The sequence below is a fragment of the Vipera ursinii genome, assembly GCF_947247035.1.
Source record: "Vipera ursinii genome assembly, chromosome: 1".
NCBI classification, from domain to species: Eukaryota; Metazoa; Chordata; class Lepidosauria; order Squamata; family Viperidae; genus Vipera; species Vipera ursinii.
The window spans coordinates 332,527,911-332,550,275 of NC_139512.1; the positions used below are offsets into that span (position 1 = coordinate 332,527,911).

At 41.1% G+C, this 22,365-nt stretch overlaps 1 protein-coding gene across 5 annotated transcripts; it reads right to left on the reverse strand.

Moving 5' to 3' along the window:
• Window positions 1-617: 617 nt before the first annotated feature.
• On the reverse strand, window positions 618-10,761 carry LOC310632042 (uncharacterized protein). 5 transcript variants are annotated; one of them, XM_083348920.1, is made up of 4 exons: window positions 10,569-10,748; window positions 6,938-7,074; window positions 5,883-6,123; window positions 618-3,368 (listed from the first exon to the last, which is right to left on the reverse strand). In XM_083348920.1, exons 3-4 carry the CDS (start codon window positions 6,064-6,066, stop codon window positions 2,017-2,019), a joined length of 1,536 nt encoding a protein of 511 aa, XP_083205046.1. In that variant the 5' UTR covers window positions 6,067-6,123; window positions 6,938-7,074; window positions 10,569-10,748; the 3' UTR covers window positions 618-2,016. The 5 variants fall into 5 exon arrangements, with proteins under 5 accessions (XP_083205046.1, XP_083205045.1, XP_083205048.1 ...); XM_083348919.1 differs by having other exon boundaries at window positions 6,938-7,096; window positions 10,686-10,736; XM_083348922.1 differs by lacking the exon at window positions 6,938-7,074 and having other exon boundaries at window positions 10,569-10,761.
• Window positions 10,762-22,365: the final 11,604 nt, after the last annotated feature.

Genomic DNA, 22,365 nt, shown 5'->3' on the forward strand with positions numbered 1-22,365 from the left:
CAGTGCTCTTCAACATCTTCATCAACGATTTGGATGAGGGGATAGATGGGGAACTATATCAAATTTGCAGATGACACCAAGCTGGCAGGAATAGCCAATACTCCAGAAGATAGGCTTAAGATACAGGAGGATCTGGACAGACTCGAACACTGGGCACTATCTAACAAAATGAAATTCAATTGTGAAAAAAGTAAGGTTCTGCATTTAGGCAGGAAAAATCAAATGCACAGGTATAGTATAGGTGGTACCTTGCTCGATAGTAGTAACTGTGAGAGGGATCTCGGAGTCCTAGTGGACAAATATGAGCCAGCAGTGTGCTGCAGCTGCCAAAAAAGCCAACACAGTGCTAGGCTGCATTAACAGAGGAATAGAATCAAGATCACGTGAAGTACTAATACCACTTTACAATGCCTTGGTAAGGCCACACCTGGAATACTGCATCCAGTTTTGGTCACCACGGTGTAAAAAAGATGGCGACACTCTAGAAAGAGTACAGAGAAGAGCAACTGGGGGACTGGAGGCTAAAACATAGGGAACGGTTGCTGGAATTGGGTATGTGTAGTTTAATGAAGAGAAGGGTGAGGGGTGACATGATAGCAGTGTTCCAATATCCCAACTTAAAAAAATATATAAAAAACAATTAGAATGTAAAATAAAGTGTAACAGCACGTTTTTAATCTCTTGGTGATTCAATTTTTTAAAAAAAAATGATTTAAATTGAATCCAAATGAAATAATCTCAACAAAACCCCACTATCAATTTCCCAACTGTTCTGTTACATCTTACGAAGTCACACAATATTCAACAAGGAATCTAACCTTTCAGTCTGCTAACACCTGTATTTTACATCTTTTATGAAATTTATGACATTTCCTTTACAGCTACTGCATATTTTGACATTAGAGATAGTCCTCATTTAGCAACTTTTCAAAGTTATGACTGATGAAAAAATAACTTTGTGACCAATCCTCAAATTTATGATTTTCACAGGTCTACAAAGGAAAGGAAAGCTGATGTAAGTTTACAAGCAGTCATTTCAATTAGCGACCACTTCACTTAATGACTGAGCTGGTCTCAACTGTGACGGCTAAGCAAGGACTATCTAATTTACTGAACAGAATAAGTATGTAGTATGCAATTTAAAGTACCAACTGTTTTCCTCAAGATCTCTCCTATCTCAGAAGCTCCCTTTTGCATTTTACTTGCAGGCATTGCTTATCCTTCTCTTAATTGCTGGTGATTATTCCACCACCACCCCTTCTACTCTTGCCCCAACATAGAACAAACCTTGATCAGACACATTCAGTTTGATTTCAATAATCTGCATTTCCTCTTTGACCTTTTATTGGTTTACAGCACAATTTTATGCAAACCTACTCAGAGGTTAAGTCCCATTATGTAGCTTATCTCCAGGAATATATTAAAAATTCCTAGCAATCAATTACAGACCTTTAAAGCTTTAATGTATTAAAGCTTTCCCCTTCGCTTGCAATTGCATCTGGATGTTTCCCTCCATTCTATAGGTTATCAGCCTAATTTCCTTCTCGTAAAAGCTATAACTGGCACTGTCAGGAGAAACAGCATGGTTTATTTTACTCCATGCAATTGTTTTATGCAAATTTAGATGGTTGCTCTGAAAGTGTTCAAAAATTTCTTACAGATACTGTATATACTTTGTCTACCTTTTGTTCCAACAGAACATTCTTTGCAAGCAATGTAAAATTTAATTACTCGTACTTTTCCATTTAAACAATGCGTTAGAATTACCAATGTATTTCTAATCTATATTTCAATGACCATAGCAGAAATTTCTTAAGAGAATGAGTACCAACAAAATAACTTTTTCATATGGCTGCCTTCAAAAATACAATTAAGTAAAAGAAGTCTACGTAGGCTGATGAAAAGTCCAAGTTAATACTTTGAAGTAATGCTTGTTCTCTGTAGATCTTTCTGCACATATAAATATGACTTCTTCTCTGGATAGGTTTTTTTTGCTTGATAAAAACTTTTCCTACTTTATTGTCTCTCTCTGGTGTGTATTCTCTGATGTAAAGTTAGGCTTGTGTTTCGACTGAAGCTCTTCCCACACTCTAAGCATTTATAGGGCTTTTCCCCTGTGTGAATCCTTCTATGTGAAACAAGATCTGTGCTCTGTCCAAAGTACTTCCCACACTCCAAGCATGGATATGGTTTTTCTCCTGTATGGATTCTACGATGCCTAACTAGGCTGGACTGAGTGGTAAAACTCAGGCCACAGTCTGAGCAGTTGTATGTCTTTTCCCCAGTGTGAATCCGCTTATGTTTAACAAGACTTGAATGGTCCCGGAAGCTCAGGCCACAGTCCAAGCAACTGAACGGTCTCTCTCCGGTGTGTGTCCTTTGATGCGAGGAAAGGCTTGTGCTCCGACTGAAGTTCTTACCACACTCCAGGCATTTATATGGCTTCTCTCCTGTGTGGCTTCTTTCATGCTTAATAAAGCTTGACTGATCAGAAAAGCTCTTGTTGCAGTCTAAGCAGCTGTACGGTCTCTCCCCAGTGTGGATTCGCTGATGCAAAGTCAGGCTTGTGCTTCGACTGAAGCTTTTCCCACACTCTAAGCATTTATATGGTTTCTCCCCTGTGTGGGTTCTTCTATGTGAAGCAAGATCTGTGCTCTGACCAAAGTATTTTCCGCATTCCGTGCACCGATATGGTTTCTCTCCTGTGTGGATTCTCTGATGTCTAACTAAGCTTGACTGAGTGCTAACACTCAGGCCACAGTCTGAGCAACTGTAGGGTTTTTCCCCAGTGTGAATCCGCTTATGTTTAATAAGGCCTGAATGGTCCCGAAAGCTCAGGCCACAATCTAAGCAGCTGAATGGTCTCTCCCCAGTGTGTGTCCTTTGATGTGAAGAAAGGCTTGTGCTTGAATTGAAGCTCTTCCCACACTCTAAGCATTTATAGGGCTTCTCTCCTGTGTGGATTCTCTGATGTGAAGGGAGGCTTGAGCTGTGATTGAAGCCCTTTCCACACTCTGAACATTTATAGGGTTTCTTGTCTTCAAGAAATGCTTGACCATCAGCAAGGTTGTGGTTCCAATTCACACTCTTTCCAAATTTGAAGTTTTTATTTGACTTTCCCTCTGCATGGATTAACTGGTGAATATTCAGACAATTATTACATCTCTTATCTGTTTGGTTGTTAGGTTGCACTGGAGTTTCACTGAAACTTCTACCTTGAGAAGTAATAGATTTATCAACTCTTTTCTCCACAAAACTTCCTCCTTCTCCTGTTGGTCTGCTTTGATTCCAAAAATTCTCTTTCAGTTCCTCAGATTTGACTTTTTCTGATTGCTTCCCATCATTCTCACTCTTCCATCCATTATCCACTGGAATAAAAAGAGAAATGCAACAAAATTTCTATGTAGGACCTCCAGACATTGTGTTATAAACCTAGTTAGTTTCTTGGGCTCTCCCCCCAAAACAACAACAACAGTTAACTAGCCCCCTAGGTCCTTCCTAAGTAATCTGCTACAGGATTTATCTCTCTTTCCACTAGGATTCTGATTTACAGGGACAAATATAATCTTAAATGGCTTTTTTCTGCAACATTCTTAATAATCAACTAGAATCTCACTACATCTCATCAGCAGTGATTTTTGCAGCACACGTCTGGTTTAATTGGGTCAACAACTGCTATTTTAGGAAGACAGATTCTCCATCTCACTTTTTCATGAAGTACCTGATACCTTATGAGTCTTTGTATCAGTCAAATACTGGCAAGTTTTATTATATCACTAACCCCATCCCCTTTAACAAGAAGGCAGCAGCAGGAGAAGCTTCACCCCTATAACTGTAATGGGAATGATCTTGGGAAGAAGAGTGCAGCCTAGATTATACAGTAGTCTGATAAAATGTGTGTCTGAAGGAGGAGATGTGGTGAAAGTATCTCGGAAGGCATTTTCTCTAGTTTTTGGGAGAGTAAACGTGAAGAAAGGAAGAGGTACTTTTTGTCTTTCAAGATTCTGTTAATGTGACTTTACAAAAGAATTAGCAATATAGTACTGCTTCATATCAGAATTACCTCTAAGTGCTAACAATAGCCAATTAATGTGGAAGAGACATATCTCTGGGTTGCCAGATCTTGGAATAAACAATACTGGTTTTTCAGTTGATTTTCTCTATATAGCAAACAGTTACTTAATCAAAACAGAATGTCTAGATTTAGGCCTGTCCACAATTCATTGGGTCAAATTAGCTTTAATTCTATGCATAACTGGTTCTGTTTGAGGATAAATTTTATTGAGTATTAGCTAACTGGGTCAATTGATCTCTTTTGTGTTACATCATGCTAATAATATCTAATCATTCTTTCCACTGACCAAGTTTTTGTTATTATTATTATTTTAATTCCATTTATATCCCGCCCTTCTCCGAAGACTCAGGGCGGCTTACAAGCTTAGCAGTAGCCTTCATTCTATGTATATGCCTGCTTATTAGGGCTTTCACACACACCCCAAGCGGCATTATTACAAAGTCAGCTTAATTGCCCCCAACAATCTGGGTCCTCATTTTACCTACCTCGGAAGGATGGAAGGCTGAGTCAACCTTGAGCCTGGTGGGATGCGAACCTGCACTAATTGCAGGCAGCTGGTGTTACTTAAGGAGGCCCACTGCTCCACCAAGGCTCTTTTAAATGAGTTGGGATCAAATAGCTCTCCTGGTGGTTGTCATTGTCGTGTCGGAAGCACTGAGGCATTTCCAGGTTGAAAGAATTAGCCAGCAGCATCACCACTGCTTGGGGGACACACAGTTGGGGGCTCCTTTCATGGTCTGTTAATAAGCCCACCAAAGTAGAATCTATTTATCTAATGTCTGTAGCTTTTGAACTGTTATGTTGGCAAGAGCTGGAGCGAATGATGGGAGCTCACCCCATCACACAGAAGGCCTCAGGTCTTGAATGCAGGCTTGCAAATTGTTAACCCAATGTTCTAACCATGTGAGCCACCGTGCTCCGTCAGCTCTCCTAAAAGCCTTAAAAATGAAGGCTACCAGTTTGGTGCTTCAAAAATCCGGATGACTCTAGATGGCAGCAAGCAGCCACATTTGTTGTGGCCTGAAGTTTTGTACCTCAGGTCTGGTAACATCACCAAAATGTCACAGATGAGGGATTTCACTGAATTTCAGTGTTTTGATTTGTACTATTTTAGCAGGTGGAGGCAGTAGCTTTTATGTCCATGACTGCCATGTTGTTGATCTTTATGCTGTGCCATACTGGGTTTTTTTTCCATTTTTTTCTGAGAGTAAATCCAGATAATAGGATGTAATTCAAAGTACCAATGGGCACCTTGGAAGACCTATGTGGCCTGGGGCGTGGAGAGCTTTAGGACAGGCTACTTTGAGCAATACCAGTAAAACCTAGATGGGAAGATTTACTTGGAATCCCTATTCTAAACAGAACAACCATCAAGCACAAAGCCAAGCTTTTTCTCCTGCTGCCCCACTGCTATGGACTAACATTCCCGCTATGATTAGCCCAGCATTAACCCTCTTGCAATTTAACAAAGTTGTTAAGATTAGGCCAACCAAGAAACTGCTTAAGACTGACTTGAGAAATGAGATTTCTTTCCCCCGCTTCCCAAATGATTCTCGATTTTGTTTCTAGGAATGTTGTTTCTCAGCGTAGCACAATTAGAATTATTATGGTTATTGTATTTTATAATCTGTTTACTAAAATGGAATTATGCTGCATGAAGCCAGTTGCAACTGAAGCAGCACAGAAACTGTGTAATACATAAGTATACAACAGCTTATTCAACAAGCCATGATGAAAACAAGTTGGGGCTTAGTGTTAAAATGAGCAAAAATGAACCAAGCTCAAAAGATATATCCATAGTCCTTACCAGTATCAATTCTCAACTGGACACTATTTCCACAAGGAGTTGGGCTCCCATCTCTGCAGGGAATGGCTTTATTTACTTTCTCCCCTGGGATATATTTTGCTCTTTCTTGGCTTGTTTTTGACTGCTCCCAGTTCTGGAAACCACAATCTTCTCCTTTCCATGCTGATTTGCCATATAATTCCATAGGTTTTGAATATTCTGGTATGTTTCTCCTCGCTGATTCTGATTAAACGTTCCTGGCCTGTTGGAGTAATGAAAAAAAAAACCCCACCCCAATTTGTTCCATAAATTAGAAAATATGCAACTTCAAAATTATTTTCTATATGTATGTGGGAATGGAATTAAGTGGAAGAATCACCTTTCAGATCTCAAAAGGAATTTAGCTGTCTCATGCATTCATCAGATTAAGAATCCAAAATTTTGAGCATAATTTTCCTATCTCTTCCATATATTGAACTTTACCCCAGTATACAAAATAAAAGGGGAAAAAACCAATCGTATGCTTTCTGACAGTCTGTTGCCTCTAGTTATTTTGAAAAATCATGACTGTTTATAAGCCCAATAAAATAAAAATGAAAAAAAATGTTATCAAGCATTCTAAGATGTCTGATGCAATTGTGAAGGAGGTGAAAGAATCCCCAGATACATAAGAAAACATATACTGTATACATTGAGCTCAAATGTGTTTCAAAAATAATTGTATTCAGTAAACCTATGTTGCATATCTGGATTTTTTTTCTTTTCCTTCCTTTCACTACAATCAGGCCTTTCACCTTTCCTTCCTTTTTTCAGATCCCGAAGACCTTAAATAAAATAAGTTCCCAAAAAAAATTAAATGGAAATTGTAAACTTAGATCATGTGGATGGCCTTGGTAGTGTTTTTAAAAGAGCAAATAACCTTGGGAAAATTATTTTGTCTCCCCATTTCCATTTAGGATCAAAGAGTGTAGATACTGTAAGCATACATCAACTTCTCTCTTCCCTGAAGGAAGGAGTCCTAGTTGAATTCAGACTCACAATGAAGTTTAGATACACAAAAAGGCATTCCTCATTACCCAAGAAGCAGACATACACTGTTTCATCTATCCCTCTTAGTCACAGCACACAGAAGTCTCATTTGCATCTTAGTTGGAACTTCAGGTTGCTAGAAGTTTGAAGTTTTTTTTTTCCAGAGCAGTAGTGGGAATGAATCCTTTCAAGATAAAGCAAAAAAACTGAAAGGCATAACAAAAAAGACCCAATTTTATGTTTATCAGCCCCATTAGCACAAGCTAGAGGGATATCAGGACTGAATTACTTGAAGGTATATATTAAACTTGTTGAAGCTTTTTGTTAGAAACTAGTTACACACAGCTCATGGTAACCTTGCATGCAGTTGACTCAAGATGGACAAGGAACTTGTACTTTAGTCTATAAAAATGTCCACTGATATCCTGTTCTACAAATTAATACAAATGGAAAGCTTTTTTATGCTTCCTTTTGATGTCAGTGTTGGTTATCAACCCTGATTTCCAATGTTATTGGACTTAGCAACCCTGATTTCCAATGTTATTGGACTTAGTAGCCCAAATATCTCTTTCCACCTCTGTATAATAAACATTATCACCTACGTTTTCCAAGAGTAAAAAAACAACAACTAATTCATTAAAACTTGGTCTTTTTGTTTGTAAGGTGGAAATGCCTTTGTAACTTTAAACAGTCACCAACTGTTGTAAGTTGAGGACTACCTATATATCATAAACTAACCTAACAGCAAGGTTTGCTCACTCTGGTAAACTACAAAAAATCTAAGACATTAACTCTACCCAAGCTTATTATGTTGTACAAATGCACCTGCCAAATCTTTAATTAAATGGGATGTATTCCCAAACAGGTTAGATGTAGGACTAGTGCTCAATTGACTTTAAGAAAGAGAAGCCCCTAATTACTGCATATACAAGCATACTGCATGCTTCCTTATCCCTGCCATCAATACAAAAAGCATGGTAAACTGTGAGAACTGAAGTCCTCCAAAAAATGGGAGTCCTGATCTGTGCAAGACTCTTTGTGTATAGGGCTGTCACTAGAGGGGTCCACCCTCAATGTCTGAGCATAAGCGGAAGGGCAAACAATATTATCCATTGTGTTTTGTGCAAAGCGGAACTTTTAAGCAATACTTAACAACTGGAGTCTTAATTCTTTGTATAACAGCATATAAACAGTATCTCACTTCTTACCACAAGAATTTTCTTTACAGTCCATTTTGGCCTAATTACATGAATGAATGAACCTTTATTGTCAAAGTACAACCATGTATACATTGAGATTGGCTAAGCGTCCCTTCGTGCCCCCCCCAAACTCACAGTGACAACAAATCCACCATTTTGTTACACCATGTGAGCTAACTGCATACAACACACCGGCCTCGCAAGTCAATCATACATAAAGTTATTTCCTGTTCAAGAGCCTGACAGCCCATGGATAGAAGCTGTTCTTCAGCCTGTTGGTATGGCTGGCTATACTCCTGTATCTCCTACCCAATGGTAGGAGAGTAAAGAGGTACTGACCAGGGTGTGAGTCGTCCCTGAGAATTTTCCTCACTCTTCCAAGGCAGCGAGCCCTGGCGATGTCATCCAGTGGTGTCAGGGGACAGCCCACGATGTTTTGTGCTGTGCTCACCACCCTCTGTAATACTTTCCTATCTGCGGCTGTCAGGCCAGCATACCAAACCACAATACAGTGCGAGAGGACGCTCTCTATAGTAGACCGGTCATTAGCCGTTGTTCTACCTTGTTCTTCCGCAAGACCCTGAGGAAGTGGAGTCTCTGTTGGGCCTTTCTGGCCACCTGGGTTGTATTGACTTTCCAGGTAAGATCTTCACAGAGGTAGACTCCCAGGAATTCTCTCCACAAAGTCCCCCCTCCCCCCAATGTAAAGTGGGGCAGGTTCCTCTCTTTTCCTCCTTATGTATTCCTTATGCATACATTAAAAGTGTGTATGTCTATTATTTTTGAAATAATTATGTTTGTTATTAATTATGTCTTCCTTTTTCTCTCCAGCAAGGGAATAAGGATTTTTACTTGCTTTGCAAGACCTCGATATTGAACAAATATACAGAAATCTAATATTCTCTAAAATGCACTGAAGTAGAAATAAATCCAATTATATTAACATTTAACATTTATGATTATATATCAGAAATTTAGATATCAGAAATATAATTAACATTGTGGCCACAACATCTGCCACAATGATAACTAAATGCAGAATAATTACTTGCATTTTTAAATTTACTAATATTTAATGCTACAATAATCCTACCTGCAAATATTGGTGTAGTGTAAATTTTTGGAAAAAATAAAGAACTGATTAACATTAGGATAATAGAAGTATGGATGTGGTTTGAAAAATGAACAGTTGATGGTAAATTCCTTGCAGCAGAAGCAAACAAAGCAATGTTTTGTTTTGTTTTTTTTAAAAAAAGGTTAATTCAAAAACAAACTTATAAAAAGAGCAAAATGCTGAATCTCATCTCTCAAACCCCAATGCTCACAAATAACAGGTTTTAGAGGTGGGTCAGAAAGCAGTGAGGGATGCGGTGGCTCAGTGGGTTAGGACGCTGAGCTTGTCGATCAGAAGGTCGGCAGTTTGGCGGGTCGAATCCCGAGTGCCGCGTAACAGAGTGAGCGCCTGTTACTCGTCCCAGCTTCTGCCAACCTAGCAGTTCGAAAGCATGTAAAAATGCAAGTAGAAAAATAGGGACCACTACGGTGGGAAGGTAACAGCGTTCCGTGCGCCTTTGGCGTCTAGTCATGCCAGCCACATGACCATGGAGATGTCCTCGGACAAGCGCTGGCTCTTTGGCTTTGAAACGGAGATGAGCACCGGCCCCTAGAGTCGGAAACGACTAGCACGCACGTGCGGGGGAACCTTTACCTTTACCTTTACAGAAAGCAGGGGTTCTGAAGCCAAGCTCAGAATTCACACAAGTTCATACAGGGAAAGGAAGTATTTCAAGCTAAACCATGTGAGGCTTTAATGACTAAGATCAACACTAAATGGAATCTGGAAATAAATATGCAATTAATGGTACTGGCAAAGAATATGCATGATTCAAATGCTTCATTTCTCTCTCCACATCTCCCCTCCTCATGCATACACATACACACACTCTGCAGCCTGGCTGTCTGAAGAATCTCAATGTATACTTTATAATAATTTAGCCTGGCCATAACCATAACATCGTGGAAGCTAGGTCAACTTTATCTACAAAAGATTGCAGCCATCAAACTAGTGAAAACTAAGTCACCAATCCAGAATTACTCTAAGCTTTAAGGGGGAAAGCCTCCAGCTAAGAATTATATTGCAAACTTCCTTCCTGAGCTGCAGATTTTGCTCCCTGCCATCTGCCTAGATGGCGTGCCTCCCCCATCCTTTCTCCTCTCTTAACCGTGTCCCTCTGGTAAGACCATGATCAAAGAGGTCGATCTGTTTGTGATCGACATCCTGATAATCTCCTTGAAGATTTTCGGTTAAGCTTTCTTTCCCTGCAATTTCTCTCTCTACAGGTGTTTAATAAAGCCCGAGGGAGGGCAGCTTCAGAGATTACAAAACCCACTAGTTACGGAATATGAAACCAGGTATTGCAAAGGTCCCCTTTCCCAGACTATCAGACGCGCAGAGGAAGGAAAACTGGTCCCTTCTTACAAGCTGGGCTACGGGGGGATGAGAAGGTGCGGCAGCGGGTTTTCGTATCCTTCCGATCTGCATCTCAGCCTCTTTCGGGGTTTTTCTTGGGGGGAAAATCCCGCTCTCAACACTCACCCAGGTCTGTCCAAGACCTTTTCGCCCACCTTCGAGCTTGTAAAATCCAAGAGAAAACCCCCCCACTTCCCCTGGGGCTTTTAGGAAATCTTACTTGCATTTTCAAACATCAGCTTCCGGGGCGGGTCTTAATGAAGGAAAAGCCAATAGCAGAGAGAGAGAAGAGAGAGAGAGAGAGAGAGAGAGAGAGAGAGAGAGAGAGAGAGAGAGAGAGAGAGAGAATGAATAAAGTGGCTTTGCTAATTTGCCTAGGTAGGAAATGGCAGGTTGGTATCGCTAAGTTGCTGTAGAAGTTCCCTCCCCCACATAGTTAAGATGGTCCTCCCTCTCTTCAAAATAAGTAGGCAATATCAAACTCAAGTATTGTTTTGTGTGAAGCCTTTTCTAAAAATGTACAATATTTTTAAAAAGTATTTATGCAAAAACACAACCTTGATTTTAGATACTGCAGTATGAGAGTTGGTCGTGTTGGAATTAGGGTGTCAGGTTTGAACAACCTTGCAACATAGACCTATGCTTGTATTGTACTGGACTTCAATACCTGCAATTCCTCAGTTAGCTGGCTGGGGAATTATCGGAGTTGAAGTCTATGCCTCTTAAAATTGCCAAGCTTAAGAAATACTAGGTTAGAATATAAACAACTTGCAACCTGGTACATACTCAGCCAAGAGCTACCCAACTAGGTATCCATTCCATAGAAATGGGGGAAGCAAGCAGTCTCTATTTCCTTTTAGTAACATAAGAGAAAGAGGAGCTTTGACTGCACACATTACATGGATGCTGTTTGTAATTTTGGTCACCAAACCTGGAGGTGGGATTCTGAACTTGTAGGGATTTTGCACTTGTAGGGAGCTGAACAAGGATGCTGGCTGAGGAATTCTGGGATGTTGCGAAGCCCATATTTAAAGTTCCCAAGGGAGAGAAACCCTGTACTATGGTACAGTGCACCATGACTGGAAGAAGAATGTAGAGCAATAATTCATGGTTCCAAATGTCGGGTGAGGGGAGGCACAGCAACTCAGCCCAATGAGGAAGAACAGACAAAGTAATCAATACTATATAGATCAGAACTGCTTTTACGGTGTTGAAACAGCTTCAGTGACAGAATATTGCAAATCTGAAAGTGTTTCCTCCTTCTTCCCCTTATCTTTGTGTGAATTAGGGAGCAGCTTATCTGAAATGTTTTCTTAAGTTATTTTCTTGACCCAAAATCAAGCTGCTCTTATCAGACCATTGGCTCATTAGCAAAAAAATTTTCCTGTTCCTTCTTCTGTCTATATCAAGAGCCATCTGATATGAGAAGGGATCTATATAAACGCTCAAGTCCTCGGAATCTTATCTCTATTACAAACTCAAGGGCTGTATTCATATAACATACTGAATTGTAATAAGCTTAATTTGGTTTTGGTTTAGCAGGTTCCATGCATTCAATTATTATAGTTTGTACAATACAGGATTTTGACCAAGGAAATCCGGGTCCATCCTCCTCCACTGGATGTCTTCAGGACAGTTGCTGTTAGCTCAATGTATCCCACAAGATCCTTATGAAAAAAAATAGAGCATGCTGTTGGCTGCCCTGTAACCTAACAGAGGAATGTACAGTAGATCTAATAAAGGTGTTCTTAATGCCAATTTCAATTTATTGCAATCAAAGATTAGCAGATTCTTAAGGTCCTCACAATTAGACATTGCATATAAAGTTTACAGAAATAAAAATTATTATAATTCCATGTAGTATTTAGAGTTAAAGCCACAATCAAATGCCTCCTGGAAAAAAATAGCCAGTCTCCACAGCCAGCAAGACATAGATGGAAGGAGTGGAGGATGCAGACTGAGACATTAGCCATTCAGGAATAAAGGAGCAATCAGAACTACCCTTCTTGCAGCTGAACTCTCCAAAGATACTTTTTCTAGTCTCTTCACATGATCTGACTTGGTGGTTCCCATAAAAGCAGGGGTGTCAAACTGCTGCCCCACAGGCCGGTTGCATCATGCGGAGGCTGTGCCCACCCCTGCTCCAGCAATGCAAAAAAAGTTGCAATACCTCACAACACACCACATGATACAGCGAGTTTGACACCCGTACCATACAGTCACCATAGTGAGGGGGTTATGGAGCTGCCTAGAACCAGTTGTGCTCTTATATGTCCTCCACCCAAAAGATAATTAAGAAATAAAGTTAGCCTTTATTTATCACTTGAAATTAGGCCTGTAACAAGTAGGAGAAAACTTCGACATATTGTTTGAAGTCTCTTTGTGTGTGTGTGTGTGTGTGTGTGTGTGTGTGTGTGAGAGAGAGAGAGAGAGAGAGAGAGAGAGAGAGAGAGAGAGAGAGAGAGAGAGAGAGAGAGAATGATGATGATGATGATGACGATGACGACAACAATGACTCCTGGAGACTGTCTGTACAAGTTCCTGAAGTTTTCTTGGCAAGATTTAGGAAGTGGTTTGCCCTTGCCTGTTTCCCAGGGAACTGGTCCAAAATCTCCCAGCTAACTTGACGCTAGAAGTGGAATTAGAAGTCACAGTCTCCTGGTTTCTAGCTGACGCCTTAATCACTACTCTACACCCAACTCGCTCTCTCTTTTGAGGGCCACACAACATGGACTTTGTAGTATACAACATGGACTTTGTAGTATTGTTGTACTTGCTAATTAAAATATTTTTTATTTTAATGTGACTTATTTTTCTCTCTTTTAAATGATGTTAATGGCTTACCAAATCAGCACAGATTGGAATGAAGAATGGATTAATTGATAACTTCTAACATTCCTAAACTTCAAGATAAAAACATGTCTTTGCTCTCCAGGTCAGGCTAGATAGCAGCATGTTTGTTTTAATAGGATGTCTTCAGTCTTATCTTTTGATAGGAGAGAGACAATTACTGTCTAATTACTGTCTGATTTGTCTCTTCTTGACTAAATTTTACACCCCTGCTTTCACATTTAACTCCACATAACTGATTTTCTGTCTGAAGGAGGGACTACCTTTTGTCATGTCCAATCAACTTTTCTCTTTTAATTCTCCTTTGAAGTGTTAACTCTAAGACTGAAAGCTGGGGTTCCCTCTTTGAATAACAGGGATCTTTTTAAATTAGAATGTTATGAATAAATCATAATAAATTTATCTTCTTGTCTTGGTCTGTTTATTTGGAAAATATGCATGCTGAGGCACGAGCCTAAAGCCATATTTGGCCCTCAGTTTTCTACTTAGTTAAGGTAAGAGCCATTTCTCATTTCTCATTCATCTTGGAGAAGCATTCCCCCTCCCTCATTGGGGGAGAATCCTATTTAAGGAGCAACTAGAAATTGGCCTTTTGCATCTCTGTATAAACCCAGAGTGCTTTTTTTCTGGAATTAACTGTTGCTGCAGGCTTGTAACCTTTTCAGCAGATCAGTAAAAGAAAAAGGGAAGCAGTGTTGGCCTTATCCATTGAGGTTTTTACCAAGAAGATGGCTTCCACTTAACAATCTGCTATTATTTTATTATTTGTCCTTATCTCATGATTATGTTTTATCTTTAGTAATCCTTCTAGATTTCAAGTAATCCCAAATTTGGACAGTTTCAGGGGTTAAATTTATATCTTCTCCAAGGGAAAAGTTCAGATTTTGATGATGTGATCATATGTTTGTTCAAGTAAAAGTTTGTATTTGTGTAAAAGGTTTTACCCATTTTACCTCACACCAGAACTCACTTAAACCACAGTTTAAAATAGTGTTCTACAGTCCTGCCAAGTGTAGTTTATTCAGCAAAACATAATTAGAATTTGGCTTAGTCTGAGTTACCATGCTCTTTAACCCATCTCATATAACTAATTAAGTGCAGATTGTGGCTTGGGGAGTCAGAGAAAATGTAGCCTGTGGTGTCATGTTATACCACTAAATGAGTAGTGCCAAAAAATTTTCTGTTTGCATGCTTCCCCCCCATGGGGTTGATATTTGGAGGAGTTCTAAAGTGCCCAAATTCCATTTGGAAAAAGTGACCTAATTTAGAACAAGAGTTCAGGATCTTAAGAAATGAAAAACTTCTAAAATGCAGTAAGCGTTAAAGGCTTCACTTCCAACCCAGCCTCAGTTTAACATGCTTTACATTTTCAGCCTTGATCACTCTTGGGGGTTGCTGGGTGGCTGCACGTGGGCCATGCCTGCCAACTTGGTGTGTTGTGAATAGCTGGAATCTTTCCACAAAATCTTAATGCAATGGTCTAGATTTGGCTCCTTTATGACCTGCTAGGCAGTTGTGGCTTATTTAACAAACCCCAGTTAAGCAAAATATAATGTGTCACAATGTGGTAATCCAGCATAAAGCTGCTTTAATCTGGGAAGAGACAGAAAAAATCACTTCAGTAAAATGAATGAAAGAAATAGCAATGTCTTCAAGAGATATTCATATTATTCAGTACTGGAGATCCTTTAAAGATCTATTATACAGCACTTAACAAAGTTAAAATTGATAAGCAAAAATGCATAAATATACACTTACAAATGAGTGTGTTGAACCAACAAGAAAGTGAGACTAGTTATATAAGTAGATTTAGTTCATCCAGTTTGGAAAAAATCTTCATTTATTTCTTATTCTGTGATTTTGATTTTGATTTTTTTGGGGGGGCCAAAAGGCATGCTACAAGGCAAACTTCCATGCACTCTTGCCAGTTTTGTATAGCAATCTACTCCAAATAAATAGCATGGCTTTTGATTAAGGTGTAGCCTCTGAAATACTTTTAATTAATTTTAAATGCTCTGAGATAATAAATTATTCTAAGTACAGATTTCAAAGAGTAGGAAATTGAGCCAAAACTAGCATCTTCAGGGCTAGGAAAGCAGAAGTGATTCCAAATGGTATTTAGGGTGCTTTTTGGAGAACTAGAGCCAAGGCTTATCACTTGGTGCAGGTATGTGCTTGAGAGGCAGGAAATATGTTTCTGCAGGAACTGGTTGTTTTCCAGGGAAATATACATTTCCCTTAGAATGCCATGCTGTGTTAATATCAAGCTAAACTTGGAAAGCTAAGCAGTGGCAGTTCTAGTTAGAAGTTGGATGGGAGACCACTAAGAAATATAAAAGAATTGAGCTAATATGGAATTTGAGGGAGAAAAAACTCTAGGAGGCAATGTACTTAACGCCCTGTATTCAATCATACCTGTACCAACAATCTACCAGAGGCTTTGGCTTTCAGTTATTGCTGCTTACTATTAGGCTTAAGTCCTCCCACATATGACTTGATCACTCAGGAGAGGTACAACCTGGTGTGTATTAGCAAGACCTGACTGGGTCCAGAAAGGGGGATCCATCTCTTGGAAATGTGCCAACTTGGATTTAGGATATGGCATTGGCCAATACTTCAGGGCAAAGGTGGGAGTGTAGGATTGTCATTTGGGAGTCTCTTATGGCCTTTAGGGGCCCTGCTCCATAAATTGCAGGATGTGAGATCCTGTTCCTTAAGTTGGACTCTACAGATCATTTGGGATTTTTCTACTTCTTGTTTCATAGCTGATGGCCAAGAGCCATCTTTGTGGTTTGTTCACCTGGCACAATAGGCCAATTATTCATGGAGAGTGGAGGAAAGTGGAATTCAAACACTTTATTTCAGAAGTAAAGGAGCACCTCTGCTGACAGTTTTGGTAAACTTCAGCAAAAAGAAAATGGGCCTCAAATCAGCTTTACATCAAGTAGAACAGCTTACCTCCAGAAGCTGTACTGTATGTAGATGTTTCATCACTGGAGGTTTTTAAGAAGAGACTTGACAGCCATTTATCTGGAATGATATAGAGCAGGGCTTTTCAACCTTTTCACCCATTATACCACTTTTAGGATATGGCAACATCCAAGGACCACCAGCATGGTGTCAAAAACTTGATGACCCAAAAAAAGGACAAAAGTGATGAAATACAGGTAGTCCTCGACTTACAACAGTTCGTTTAGTGATTGTTCAAAGTTACAATGGCACTGAAAAAAGTGCCCCCCAAGCCACAGCCGAGCAAGACACCTGCCTGCCTGCCAGGCAGTGCTCTTCCTTTTGTCTGAGGTTTTCATTGTTGTGAGCATTTCTGTTGAGAATTGGCAGCAGGGGTGAGGTGGGGGTGTTTGGTTTTTATTCAACCCCCCCATCTACTGGTTGGTTGGAGCAGGTTTTGGTCACTTCACATGACCCTGGGACAGTGTGACCATCATAAATATGAATCAGTTGCCAAGCATCTGAATGTAAATCACAAGACCCTGGAGATGCTACAACATTCCAGCTGATCGGCGCTTCTTCTGGGCTCAGCAGAAGCGCCGGGATCAGCGCCGAGCTCCAGCTGGAGCCTGGCACTGATCCTGGCGCTTCTACTGAGCCCTGACAGCCCTGAAGAAGCGCTGATCCTGGAGCTTCCGCTGAGCCTTGACAGCCCTGCAGCTCCAGCCATCTCTCGCTCAGGCTTGTGTGGTGCTACCACTGGTTCAGCTCATTCCCCTCCCCGATACCACTTTTCTAAGATGGTCGTGTACCACTTGCCAGGTGCCAATGTACCACAGGTGGTACCCGTACCACTGGTTGAAAAGCCCTGATATAGAGTCCAGCTGGAGCAGGGGGTTGGGGCTAGAAGACCTCCAAGGTCCTTTCCAAGTCTAGTATTCTGTGGTCTAAGTTTTTATACTGTTTGAACTTCCACATAGCATATTCCAACCCATTATACTTTTAGCATAATGTTTAAATTGCTATTTAAATACTTAGGGGTTCTACTTTTAGTATGCTAATTATGAAGTTTTGTTCACCTCTGGATGCCTGCCCAGACTCTTTGCCCATAGCTGTAAGTTAAATGTCATGATACTTTCAAGTAATGGGCATACTTGCAACGTTTCTTTGAATTGTTTTCTGACCACATCTTTTTATCGAACTATCACCCCTTCTACAATATGTGGTCTATGCCTGGGCTGATTCTTACCTACAGTTAACATCTGCGGGCAAGCTTCTGTTTATCTGAGATAAGTTGCTGGTGGCTGAATCTTCTGTTTAACTAGCTCTTACGGAGAAACGTGAGGCATAGCTTTGACTATAAGCAAAATTAAAACACCTGACCTTCACTGACCAATTCTTCATTGGACTAAAGTTAAGGTACCAGGCATTCATAGCAACTTCTGGCTTGAGCTCCTTGACTCCATTTGTGAGTTGGCAGTGGAGTTTCCCAGGCTTATGGTCCTGAGACACTTCAATTGGTGTTCTCTATGGGTAGGCCTGAGATAGCTCAGGGGTTTCTGGTTACCGTGACAGCCATGTGCCTGTCCCAGGCCACACCGGGTCCAAAATGGGACAGTGGCAACACCCCTGATTTGGTTTTCCTATTGGATTAGTGGCAATAAGATCTAGACTTGGGGGAGCTCTCCAAGGTTTTCCTGTCATGGTCAAATCATTCCCTGGTGGCCATAAGAATTTCTGGTTACTGTACTTGACCGCAGGGAGGTGGAACCTAGTTGATCAGTTTGCCCATAATGACTGATGAAGCTGAATGGGTTTCAAAAGAAACTTCCTGATGATCCATTTTAGGGTCTAACCAAAGCTTTGGTTGTTACCTTGAACAGGGGGGTGACCAAGGCCTTGGATCAGATCACACCCATGCAACCTCTCCCTACCCATATAATACATCACTCTCTATGGTTCATAGAATTGCTCTGGGAGCTGAAGCAGGTTATGAGATGTCTGGAGCACTGTCTGGTGAGAACAAAGAATGAATTTAAATGAACACTGGTTAGGCCTACCTTAAGGTGGTAAGGGTGGTGAAGCATTAATACTTCTCTGCCCTTATTACATCTGCAGATAGCCAACTGGTAGCACTTTTTAAGGTGATCCAGATCCTTCTGTGTAAATGGGTCCTGAGTTCCACCTTCAGGGTTGGACCAAGGAATTTGAAGAGCATCTTTCAGATAAAATAACTGATTTTGAATAAATATGCTGCTGATTCAGTTTTTGCTCTAATTGTGCGCACCACCCAGAGTCATGTGCAAGTAAGATGATCGAGTATACAAAATAAATAAATAAGCAGGACAGCACATGTACTGTTCCCAAGAAAACCATGAAATGTGTCCATGACGACCAAGAGTCAATCTAAGCTCAAATGAGACTAACGTTTACTATGATATATAGCTTGTTTGTAAATGCTTTTTAAAAAATCTCTGATGCAATTAGAGGGACGCGGTGGCTCAGTGGGTTAGGACGCTGAGCCTGTCGATCAGAAGGTCGGCAGTTTGGCGGGTCAAATCCCGAGTGTCGCATAACAGAGTTGAGTACCTGTTACTCGTCCCAGCTTCCGCCAACCTAGCAGTTCGAAAGCACATAAAAATGCAAGTAGAAAAAAAGGGACCACTCCGGTGGGAAGGTAACAGCGTTCCGTGCGCCTTTAGCGTCCAGTCATGCCGGCCACATGACCACGGAGTCGTCCTCGGACAAGTGCTGGCTCTTTGGCTTTGAAACAGAGATGAGCACCGGCCCCTAGAGTCAGAAACGACTAGCACGCATGTGCGGGGGAACCTTTACCTTTACTTAGGGGGCTCCAAAGGGGAATGGGGAAGTCTATTAATGGCTGAATGGAACTTATGGAAGGAACACTAAGGACGGTAAGGACCTTCTGATCATCTTGGCTGAAAGGGACCAACTGCTCATTGGTATCATTCTCCTCAGCTGTCATTCAGTGGCAACCTTTCTACTGTACCAAGCTGCATAGGGGAGAGATGGAAGTTGGGAGCCCCACTAACTGACTTTGCAGAGGGATTGCATCTCTCTGGTTTGCTTCCATTGAAGCTGATCATTATATTTATTAGAGAAAGGTTCTGTGTTAACAACCAATAGCACCAGTTTCTTCTTTTTCTTCTTCTCTTCAAGCCCCACTTTTTTTTTTTTTTTTTTACACTTTTGGGTTTTATAGATCACAAGCCTTAGAGTAAATGCAGCCTGGTTTTGTACTAGTGTACACGAAACAGATATATAGACGTCTTCAGTGCTTTTTTTCTAAAAAAAAAAAAAAGGTGCCAGAACTCTCATATTGTTAATCTTTTATTTTATTTATATATTTATTTATATAATTAAAAATATATTCAGTTCTTAACATAAATTTAATTTATTGTATTTAAGGCAAATGTTCATAGTAAATTCCAAAGTTTTGTCCAATTCTTGTCTGGCAAATCTTTGAGATTTGAGCCAAGTTTAATTCATAATTGCCTTTAGTTTTTTCATCTGTTTTTGGCTTAGATGAAGTAATGCATCTTTCAGGCATTCACCAAATAAACTAGAATTTTTTGTGAGCATTTCCTTAAATACAAACAGCTCATAAGCTGGACCTACCTATATTTGCAACCACATTATTGATGGCTTGTACATACCATTTTAAAGATATGATCACATTGGTTCAAGTGAATGAGATGCTTCTATAACCCAAAATGCATGCTATTAATTCATCCCTGCCAAAATAGTTATTTTCATCAGACTTAGTTCACGATGAACTTAGAACACTAAGTTCTGTTTTATCAAATTTATCATAAAGACAGCATAGTAGGCTGCCATAGGGGTGAAAAATTGTGGAATAGCTCCCCCATGTTTATATACTGCAGGTGGGTATAGTAAAGATAGAATATTATTTTTTGTCTACTTGGAAAATGATGTCTTGCACTTTAATAGAGAAGACAATTTTTGCATATATATAGTATGACATATATTGAGTTCTTTTTGGAAGGACTAGCAGTGGGAGATAATAGATGTCTAATACAGTGCATATGCTGCCTTCAACATATATGTGTTTAATTGATAGAGTCATGATACTGACAAGATAATGAATTGCAAAGAAATTGCTATTAATACATAAGTTAAACATTTTGTTTCTATTTCTTTACAACTGCTGATAAAAAATGGCCTGGCTATGTTCAAATTATACACACAAGAGAACAGGCTTAGGTGAGGGGGAAAGTGTTACAATTCAATTTATTTATGAATATGAATGAATATGTCCATAATTGCCCAGCGTATTTTAACAATGATATAGAACTGTGCTATGAGGAGCTTACAATTTACATTTCTTATTCTTGGGGAATTAATGACAGAAAGAAAATGGACTGAAAAAAGTAGATGTAAAAGTAACATTAGATAAATATGAGAAAATATAGTTGCATATCCTTAAGTAATTTATGAAAAAATGCTTAAGATTATCACTTCAGATAGATGTACAAAATCTGCAAGAATCCAGATAACCACTAAAATAGTAGCCATGAGACAGAGTTCCTGGCTGAGGGAGGTGACCCTCAGCCCCTCCAGGCCACACGGGATGATGTGGTCAAACCAGGTTAAGTCAGTGCAGCAGTTCAGGGCCAATTTGTGCAAGGTGATGTGTCTCCCATAATGTGCAGAGCTTGCAGTCACCGAGTCAAATGCCAGTGCGGGGCAGTGGGAGGGTGAGGGTGGCGGGTAGGCCGAGGCAGCTGCAGGCATCGCGGGCCAGGCGTTCCAGGGTGGCCACGTAGGCGCGCAGGGCGAGGAGGCAGCGGCGCAGGTCCAGCACTGGGTAGGCCACCAGCTGGCCCAGCCCGTGGAAAGTCAGCTGCCTGCCATGCCCCACAGGTGCCACCTCTGTGCCCAGGGCCCACAGATGTCCCACCATTGCTGCCTCCGACCACTCTGCGCAGCCCCTCCATGTAGAGAGGGCCCTGCGGCTCCCACAGCACCAGACGCAATGCACATCGATGGCGCAGAGCTTGTAGTCGCTGAGCCAGACATTGGCATGGGGTGGCGAGAGGGCGTGGGCAGCGGGCAGACCAAGGCAGCAGCAGGGATTGCAGGCCAGGTGCTCCAGATGCAGCCATGTAGGTGCACAGGGTGAGGCAGCGGCGGCACAGGTCCAGCACTGGGTAGGCCACCAGCTGGCTTGGCCCATGGAAGGTCAGCTGCCCGCTGCGCCCCAACTGCCTGCCAGCACCACCTCCATCCTGCCGCCCGCCCCATGCAGCCCTGCCATGTAGAGCGGGCCCTGTGGCTCCCACAGCACCGTGGCATTGCCACTCCCATCTCCTCCAGGTATCTTCAGGACTACCATTAAAAAGAGGTGGAGAGGGAAATCATGTCCGCCAGGCCTCTCCTCCCCATTGGGTCAATGGTCCTGCAGAGGGCAGGGTGGACTTGACAAATGCGAGTTATTTGAGGAGGTGGTTTCTTTGCCACCGCGTTTTTTTCCTTCTGACTTGTGGTCAGCCTGGGTGACATGAGGTGACCATGATGCAGGTGCGCACATGTTTTCTATGCTTTGGTGCCAGCCTCTCCATGCTGCAGTGGGGCATGGAGAGCCTGGCTGAGATGGGTGAGCACGAGTCAGGAGTGCACATGGACTCCGCTTTTCAGCAGGGCAGAATTAAGTGCTGCTTCCCACCTGCCACTCCTGGTCCTCTCTTACAACTAGGAGATGGTGTAGTTGGGCAGCAGGGAGGGGTGCAAAGTTCCTGCCAACTCGCCTTCATTGCAGACAACTTGCATGTGCAATGTTTGCCGGCTGGGTCTTTTGGCGCGCTCAGCAGCAATTCCTACTGGCTTTTGAAAGCCAATAGAGGGAGTAGCACAGCTTGTGCAAAAGTTGAAAAAATCCATCAAAAAAAGGTGCCGGAACTCCGTTCTGAGCGTTCTATGAGAAAAAAAGTCCTGGACATCTTGGTGCAGAAGTGGCCATAGAAAT

Excerpts from the sequence above, each read along its gene's own strand:
- LOC310632042 (XM_083348922.1), bottom strand. The coding sequence starts at position 6,066 with ATGGAATTATATGGCAAATCAGCATGGAAAGGAGAAGATTGTGGTTTC. Across the intron at positions 3,369-5,882 it reads CCAGTTGAGAATTGATACTG|TGGATAATGGATGGAAGAGT; the intron begins GTAAGGACTATG and ends TTTTTATTCCAG.